This window comes from Ceratosolen solmsi, unplaced genomic scaffold (assembly GCF_000503995.2).
Source record: "Ceratosolen solmsi marchali unplaced genomic scaffold, CerSol_1.0 scaffold35, whole genome shotgun sequence".
NCBI lineage: Eukaryota > Metazoa > Arthropoda > Insecta > Hymenoptera > Agaonidae > Ceratosolen > Ceratosolen solmsi.
This window is the reverse complement of record NW_011948423.1, coordinates 7,913,092-7,921,656: the sequence shown is the minus strand read 5'-3', so window position 1 is coordinate 7,921,656 and position 8,565 is coordinate 7,913,092. Positions and strand designations below refer to the sequence as shown.

The window sequence follows — 8,565 nt, the reverse complement described above, 5'->3', positions numbered from 1 at the left end:
CCGTCGGGGGGAGGAGACAGCGGGAGGCAAAATGAGCGCTGAACATTTGATAAAGAGAGGAAGGGTGAGTGCGACAGACAGTCAGACAGAGAGAGAGAGAGAGAGAGAGAGAGAGAGAGAGAAAGAAAGAGAGAAAGAGAGAATGCGAATGAGTTTGCGTGTATGCCTGCGAAGTGAAGGACAGGATCGGGGGGAGGGAGAGAGAGAGAGAGAGAGAGAGAGAGAGAGAGAGAGAGAAAGAGAGAGAAGCCAGAGCTTCGTCTCGAGTCGCGCATCCGCGCGCGCGCTTCTGTTTTATTCAGTCGGCATCATAAATAACGAGTTTAAACACACAATGAAAGACGCTTAACAAGAGGCTAACGCGATATTGAGAGGCCCCGCCCCCGTGGGGAGCCGTCGGCCAATGGCGGATCTCGGGGGCCGACGACCCGCCCCGGCGGCTCCGCGCCCGGGGGCAGCGCCGCCCGGAGCTGCCTCCGCCAGCCCCGAGCTCTGGCCGCGCCAGAGACGCCCTTGGTGCCGAGCCGAGCGGAACGGCCGCGCGCGCCCCGAGAGCCGAGCGAGCCCGAGCGCAGCCGACGAGCGCAGCCGACGAGTGCAGGAGGCGCCCCCGGGCCACGTCGCGGCGCCCCGTCCGAGAAGTATGCGCGTGGCGAGATGGTGTGCACGCTGAGCAAGGAGAGGAGCCTGAGCCGCGCGGAGTCAAGTAGCCTGGCGGATGCGGGCGCGCTCGAGCGCCTGGCCGTCCTCGACATGTCCTCGGCCTCCTCGCTCGCCGCCGAGCAGCGGGCCCAAGCGCAGCAGCAGTCGCCCCCGGCGCACCAGCAGCTACTGGGGCCGCGGGCCCGCCGGCCTGGGAGCCCGAGCCCCAGCCGCCAGCCTGAGCATCCTCAGCCGGACGAGCGGAGCTCCTCCGTGGGTTCCTCCATGGGCTCGTGCTCCCCGCCCCCGCAGCTGCCCGCGCAGAGCCACTCGCCGCCCGTGGCGCGGCCGCCCTGGCTCCACGACTTTGCCTCGCCCCACGTGCTTCAGTTCCTCAACCTGAACGCGGCCGCGGGCTCGATGCTCGCCGCGAGCCAGCCCCTCGCCGCGCTTCACTCGATGGCCGAACGCAGTCATCATCATCAGCAGCAACAGCAACAGCAACAGCAACAGCAGCAACAACAACACGGACAACAGCAGCAGCAGCAACTCCATCAACAGGCTGCAACCCAGCATCAGCATCAGCATCAGCAGCAGCAGCAGCAGCAACAGCAACAGCAACAGCAACAGCAACAGCAACACCAACACCAACACCAACAGCACCAGCACCAACAGCAGCATCATCATATTCAGCAGCAGCAACAGCAGCCGCATCAGCAGACACTGCAAGGCCAGAACTCACCGACGGGTAGCGGCAAGCATAGTCCGGCTACCTCAATCACCTCCGTCGGCAGCAATCCCCACGGCATCGACACGATTTTATCGAGGCCCGCGGCGACGCAGCCGAGCTCGGGCCCCGGTCTCGGACAGTCCCAGCACGCGATGCCCGCTAGCCCCCACGGACAGCACTTGCCGCCGGCCCCGAGATACGCTATGCACGCAGGATTCGCCGCCTCCACGGGTCCGTATACTCGTGATTCGCCTTCTCCACTGTGCTTTCGCGCCATCGTCATCACCACCACTACCACCACAACCACCAGCATACATCTGTCTCGTATCTCCTCTCATCTCCTACCACCCGCCCCTCGCCTTACCGCGACCATTCCTCGTCAGCATGTCATCTGCCCCTCGCCCGACCTCCCTCTTCTCATGCAAGCACTCACGCACGCACACGCTCACTCTCTGTCGGCTCCATGTTCTGACGTCCAAGTCGAGCTTTTTTCGAATCTTTCTTCTTGTGTTCGGTGGGTGATTAGTGCTTTGGCAATTATATCAACCTTTGTTGAAACGGACCACGAACCAAAACTCCGTAGTCCTATTATGAACGATCGCCAAGTGTACGGATTCTAATTATTCCGAGTTATTTTATATTTTTGCCACGATACGATCGATCATATTTGCCTTCTCTTGCCTTTTCTATGCCTAATAAAATTATTTAAAGCAAAAAACAAAACGCATGCACCATCCTCCATTCGTTTATTTTACTAAATTGCATTACAATTTTGATTTCCCTCGAGCTTATCAGGCTCAAGTCTTACGACTCTCATAATTCATCTGCATTGATCTTCAAATTACGACAGGCCTAATATTGATAAATACGGCATTTATGTAAAATAACAATCACCATTTATTACGTATAACTTTAATAATTACAATAATTCTGCTCTTCTCACTCGAGCCCTATAAATAAAACAAAAATATAATTTTTTTCTCTTAAACGTGCACACGCACACGCATACGCACGTATTTACCACCCATCACACGCATAATGTATACTCTAATATAAATAGCTTTTAACTTGCTCTTGACATGCATTATCTTTCCATTGCGGCAATGAAATAGTTTATAAAGCCTGCGATTTACGATCTCATAAGCATCAAAAGCATTGTAGTTAAGTGATTTGCAAAATTATTAACCCATGTATGTTTATTTTTTAATATCCTATTGAGCATTATCCGACCATAAATGGCGAAATATCATTTATGCCTTGAAATAATCATCGAAAGTAGAAATCTTCTAACAATGTAAATTTTCTGCTAAACGTAATTTTCAATATCATCGGAAGAAAATCCAAAAACTATCGTACTACCAGTAAAAAGACCCCGCAATTCTAAGAATCCTAAAGCATACAAATTACAGACAAAGGTTAGGAGATGCATAAAGCTTGGAATAGAGGGGTGAGTATTGAGATCGTCGGGATGACATGTAGATTACGTCTTAATCCTTGAATCGAACATAACTGGAAACAAGATTGAAATTTATAGTCGTTTCATGCGATTGGAGCAACGATAAGCCCGAATACAGGCACATGTATCAGAGGACAATTAACGGGTTGTATAAGGGGTTGGGATGGAGGATGTAATGGATATTGGAAAACGAGGCGCTAATTGCCGTGGAATTGATTGTTGTTTAGGAATCGGGCAGTTCCAGCAGCGCACCGAGCCCCGACATCCGGCGGTTTACTGGCCGGGACTCCAAGGACTAGTCAGTGACCCGCTTGCCTGGAGGGCACGTCTGCACTCTCGTAAGTATACCTTGTATATCTTTCGTCTCACTCATTCGTCAATTTGACACCTCTTATTCTGCCGAGGCCTCCCCCTCCCCCGCCACGACGAGCATCGGTCGCCCCGCTCCAACGCCACAACTAGCGCGCGCACACACGTGCACACACCATGACCACCACCCCCCTTCTATCCTGCATCATCATACCGTATCCTGCCATGAACAAAGTCCATCCTCTCTTACCGCACACCATTTCGCATTATTTTTCTTGCGACGACACAGGCGACGCCACTTTCTTGATTTATTATTTGCAAAGCGAACGGTCCCTGCCCTCGTCCCTATGTTGTTGTCATTATAAGCCAAGTTAAACGAAAGCTTAAACGAAAAAGCTGCTTACCATTAATATTCATATTCAGAGATTCGACGATTCGAAACATTCCATTGTGGCAAAAATATTTAAAAAAAAAAAAAAAGAAAAAAAGAAAAAGGTCCAGCTTCTACGAATTAAGTTTTTGTCTTTGATCGGTCCACTGTCTTTCTTTTATTATATAATATAGAACTTTGAACATTCAAATCTCATTGTCCGTGAACAATAATTATATTTCCGATTTCTACAATTTGTATTACACCATCTATAATGAATTGTAATGTTTTGATCATTGCAATATCTTTTTTCTTATTAAACTTTTTGAATAAAATTTGAATCAGCTTATTCGTTATGAAACTCTCAACTCTCAATGTTCAAAGCATTAAACATTAAAAAGACAATTTAACATTTACAATGTCAAATTTTTAATTTTTAAATCACCGTACCATACGAACGTGTACATTTATTACTTGAATTCAAGTTTTACTTTCGGACTACTCAATGTATCATAACACTTGCATGCGATAATTAAATATAACTTATTAATCATAGATTTTACATTCGAAATTATTACAAAGTAACATACAAAATATAATTTAAACATATTTGCAAAGCTGCGGTAACATGAAAACTCTTACTTATTCAAAGCAGTCCATTATAATAACATTATAATAACAAATGGAATCTTCAAACATTTAAAAAAAACCAGTATGTTCCATAGATACTTTCATTGTTTTTTGCATTTTTCATTTCCTCAATATACAAATAGAAATGCAACATGTATTCATAAAAATTAAAATATCAGCCTCGATTGAACAATCAATTCAATTAAAAAACAATAAATGCTAATGAAATTTTCTAATTCGCATTTGCAAAGCGTTTCTTATGTATTTTTTGCTTTTGTGCATTCTATTCGTACTCTGAAATGCAAATATTTGTCGTTAAATTATGGCGCTAAAAAAGAAAAAAAAAAGAGAAATGAAATATTAGTCGATTGACTATCCTACATTGTCGATAATTTAGTTCTACTCCATTAAACATAATCTTATAAAATAAATGATAATCTTTCTTTAATGTTCTGAATAATTTCGAATAAAAATTAAAATTATTTTTACTTCACGTCTTCTCGGCGAATTTCATGTATTTAATCGCATTTTTAAAGCAAAGTATCTGTAGAGAATAACAGTTGAAAGCTCATATTATTATATTATATATATATATATATATATATATATATATATATATATATATATATATAATTATTATATTTATTTATTTTCTATTGTGTTTTCGTTTTCTTTGATATAATTGAACGTGCAATTGTAGATGAAAATAAACGTTAAACTACCTTAAAAGCTGCTTTAACGACACAGTATTATAAGAATTTTTTTTTCTCACTTATATCTGCAATTATGCTCCTATCTAGTATGCTATATACTTGTAGTTAAAGTAAATATAAAAGCAAAGCATAATGAAAGAATTTGCCTGTAACATGTTTTTGAGTGTTAAGCATAAACATTGTATTGACTTTGAAAATTCTACGTGTAAAACTGACGTTTTGAGGCTATTTACGTAAAAATATTATAAAATTTTATGATATTTAATTTGCAAGCCATTGAATTATTCATAGGATATATATTCTAGAATTATTAATCAAAGTCTAAAGTTCTTAATGATTTTAGCGAAGGTTATTACATAAAGCTCTATTACTTATTCAAATAAGTCGAAATATATGTATATGTAATAGCTGTTCAAGCCAATATTATTATCAGATCATAGCAATTAATATTTAACGTTATTATACAATTGTAATCGCAAGTCAATTATCGTTCTGTTACACAACTTCATTTTTATAAATAGTAAAGATAAAAGTAGTGGTAAGTTAATATTATTAGAATTGTGGCTTTGTCAATCGGAATTTGTCCACACTCTAAACAAACACAATGTATAATTGAAACTTATACACATGGAATGATTTTCTAGGTAATATGAAAATGATATTGCAATATTGGAATTCTTCTTTAATTTTTCCCGGTAATAATAGATCGTAATTCCCATAATAATAAATCTCATCATAATTTTTTCTATTATTACCGTTATAACGGCAATGGCAAAATAGTTGAACTTTTATTATCCTTATTTGTCGTTGAACCGCGCGCGAAGCAAACTTTCGTACGTCGGCGTGCAAATCTCCGGCCTCCTGGCGCCGCAGTGAAATTTATTTCATACGTCGACGCGTGCAATTTTCCAGTCTTCCTAATTGAAATGCAAAAATACATTTTAGTATATATTGACATAAGTAAGAAGCAAATTTTGATATTTATAGGTAATATTAATGGGAGCAATTGAAAATTATATTAGGTCATTAATTAGGAAATACATATTCCATGTTATTATCAGTGCAAGGAACGTTATTCTTTAAAAATTCTAAAAAAATAATGCTGTAATACTATAAATTGCCATGGAAAATTGTGGTTTGGCCTTGTTTGTCCGTTATCGAAATTAGAATCAAAACTAAAATTGCCAATTCAAGCTTTGAGTACTGTAATTGCGATGTTATATCGGACAAATTATAATAAGGAACAATTTTGGTATTCAACTTTGTAATTAGAGTATAATTCTGCCGACGGTAAATTAATTCTCTTCATTCTTTTACAATTTTTAGAAAAGCCGTGTGGCCAATTAATGAGTATATAATATTTGTTTAATCCTAATTCTAGAATATTAAATATGCTGCCGAGAAATACCATACTTCAAATAAAAATATCATCCAACTTGTTTATAATGCAATTTATTAACATTATTACTTCGTTCGGTGCTGAGACTGGAAGCATACGGGTAATTTTCGAAATTTCCTATCAGTATAATTGCTAATGAATTCCCAGTGCACAATATTGTACATCGATATAGTTTATCATTGACAACGGCACGTTTCACAAGGCGCGTTTTTAATGGCGATGGGAAGGATTTCCCACAAACATTTTTTTTTTTTTTTTTTTTTTTTTTTTTTTTTTTTTTTTTTTTTTTTTTTTTAATTTAATTTAATCACATAAATTAGCCAAGTAAAATTTCCAAACGATAGAATACGATTAGGATTGATAGAACGTGTAAGATATTTGCTGAACAGGCATCGATAAAAGTAGGCAAAAGTTGCTCTACGGTACATAACGATATTTAATAAATCCCGTGACGGAGCAGCGCCGTAAGAATTGCTCTATTTCCGTCATCTGCGATGTCAGTTGTGGTAACGTTGTACGATATGCCAGGACTCTCGTATAATAATGCGCATGAAAAAGCCATTATCCAGCATACCTACTCCTCCCATACGTACACACACGCTTACGTGTGCAAAGCCAACCGTGGGCTTGTGTGGAACGCCGCTATTATAGAATGAAAGAGGAAAAGGGAGACGAGATAGAGGAAGAGAGGGAGAGAGCGAGAGAGGACGATTAAGAAGGACCATGAAACCGCGAAAAATCAGGCGTCTAGAGCCGGCAGCACGTGACAGGGCGGCTCCCTTTTTTAAGGCATAGATCAGCGATGCGAGGCCCACAGCCGTCACCCGCGCCCATTCCCATCCTGACAAGCCGACACATGTGTAAGCCGTACCCCGGTCGCCTCACAATCACTTTCTTCCTCGGATTTTCTTCCCCTGCCACAGCCTAGCTTTTTCCAATTTAACGAACTTCATGAATCCCGGTTAAATCGTCCCTTGCTACTTCTGCACTTTCAGATTTCCACCTTATTTTTATGAGCCTGAATTAGCATAATCGCACTATCTTGCAGGTGCAACGCCAAATTGTAATTTTACCCATCTCCCTTTCCATTTAATAGGCACAAGTATACCGGAAGCCTTATTTAAACTTTTCGTTTCCTCGTCCGACCTCGTCACCACTCCTCGCCAGTTCCTAATCTTCGCCCCCCCCCGCCCCACCACCGCCACCAACTCTTCAACGCTGCCGTCATCACCGACACCTCAACCACCATTTTCACCTCCGTTCGCCTCCTCGTTATTCAACTAATCTCATAGGGATTTCTAACTTACTAACAAACATGCAAATACGAATATGGAAAAAATTGTAAGCACTTCTCTTCCAATCCATTTCCATTTTCAAATGCCACGCCTATTTGATCACTCGTCGACGTAACAGTTATTTCCCACTTTCTATCTGGCTCTAACGTCTATCTGGATTTTAACGTTTTCAAAAACATCGAAACACCGAGTCCCCATTAAATTCATCCACGTACCGATTATCCCTATTTCCTACCACAATTCCTTCTCTATTGCTCTATGCTCAGAGAAATATTAGAGAGCATAGGATGCTATTAGGTGTCCACTCAAGGATATCAGAGTAAATCGATGATAAAGATCCGAGTGTGTTAGCATTGGGGAATACCATACATAATCCTTGATTATGTGCGCTCTATATTTATATATTTATGATGCGATAGTATCTTATCTTCCTTTCTTTGTCCGACCGGAGATTTCATTTGCCAGGCGGCTAAACGCTTGTAATCCAGCGTGTTGCCGAACGCGAAGACAGTGCTCGGAAAAAAAAGCCGATCCCCCCCCCCAAACCCCCCCCCCCCCCCCCCCCTCCACGGCCATGGTTGAGCTAAACTCACCGTCGCAAGCTCGTGTCAGCAACTTTTTTCAACGTCTCACATGTCCCATTGAGCGTGCGTCCGCTCAGCAAAACGACGGGTCGGGGACAATTTTATCCTTCGGACGCCAAGCTTTCGACTACGCTGTCTTACAATGGTGCAGGGATGGGGAGGGGTGGTAGAGACGAGGGAATATTTACTTTTTTGCTCGATTGAGCAGTCGCTAAAGCGATCGAGATTCGTTGGACCGATCGACGCTGTGCGCAAGCCTCTGTCAAATATCGAATCCGCTAGATTTTCTTATCCAAGACGAGACGATTGCTTTTTTCGCGACTGAGTCTCGCAGAATGTCGTGCGCCGCTAATTCAATTTCAACGATGTCCGCTCCTGAAATAATTATTCCGTGAGACGGAAGGAGAGTGGTGGTGGCGTCGAAGGGGGGGGGGGGG

The 8,565-nt window shown here is 42.2% G+C and overlaps 1 protein-coding gene across 1 annotated transcript in view; it reads left to right on the top strand.

Annotated features, from left to right (window-relative positions):
* Nucleotides 1–600: 600 nt before the first annotated feature.
* Nucleotides 601–8,565, top strand: part of LOC105362296 (HGTX homeodomain transcription factor) — a 23,601-nt gene continuing 15,636 nt past the window's right edge. The window contains exons 1-3 of the mRNA XM_011499707.1: nucleotides 601–1,134; nucleotides 1,225–1,603; nucleotides 3,056–3,166. Of these exons, the coding sequence (XP_011498009.1) occupies nucleotides 658–1,134; nucleotides 1,225–1,603; nucleotides 3,056–3,166 (967 nt within the window). The 5' untranslated portion in view covers nucleotides 601–657. The remainder of the gene's footprint in view (nucleotides 1,135–1,224; nucleotides 1,604–3,055; nucleotides 3,167–8,565) is intronic.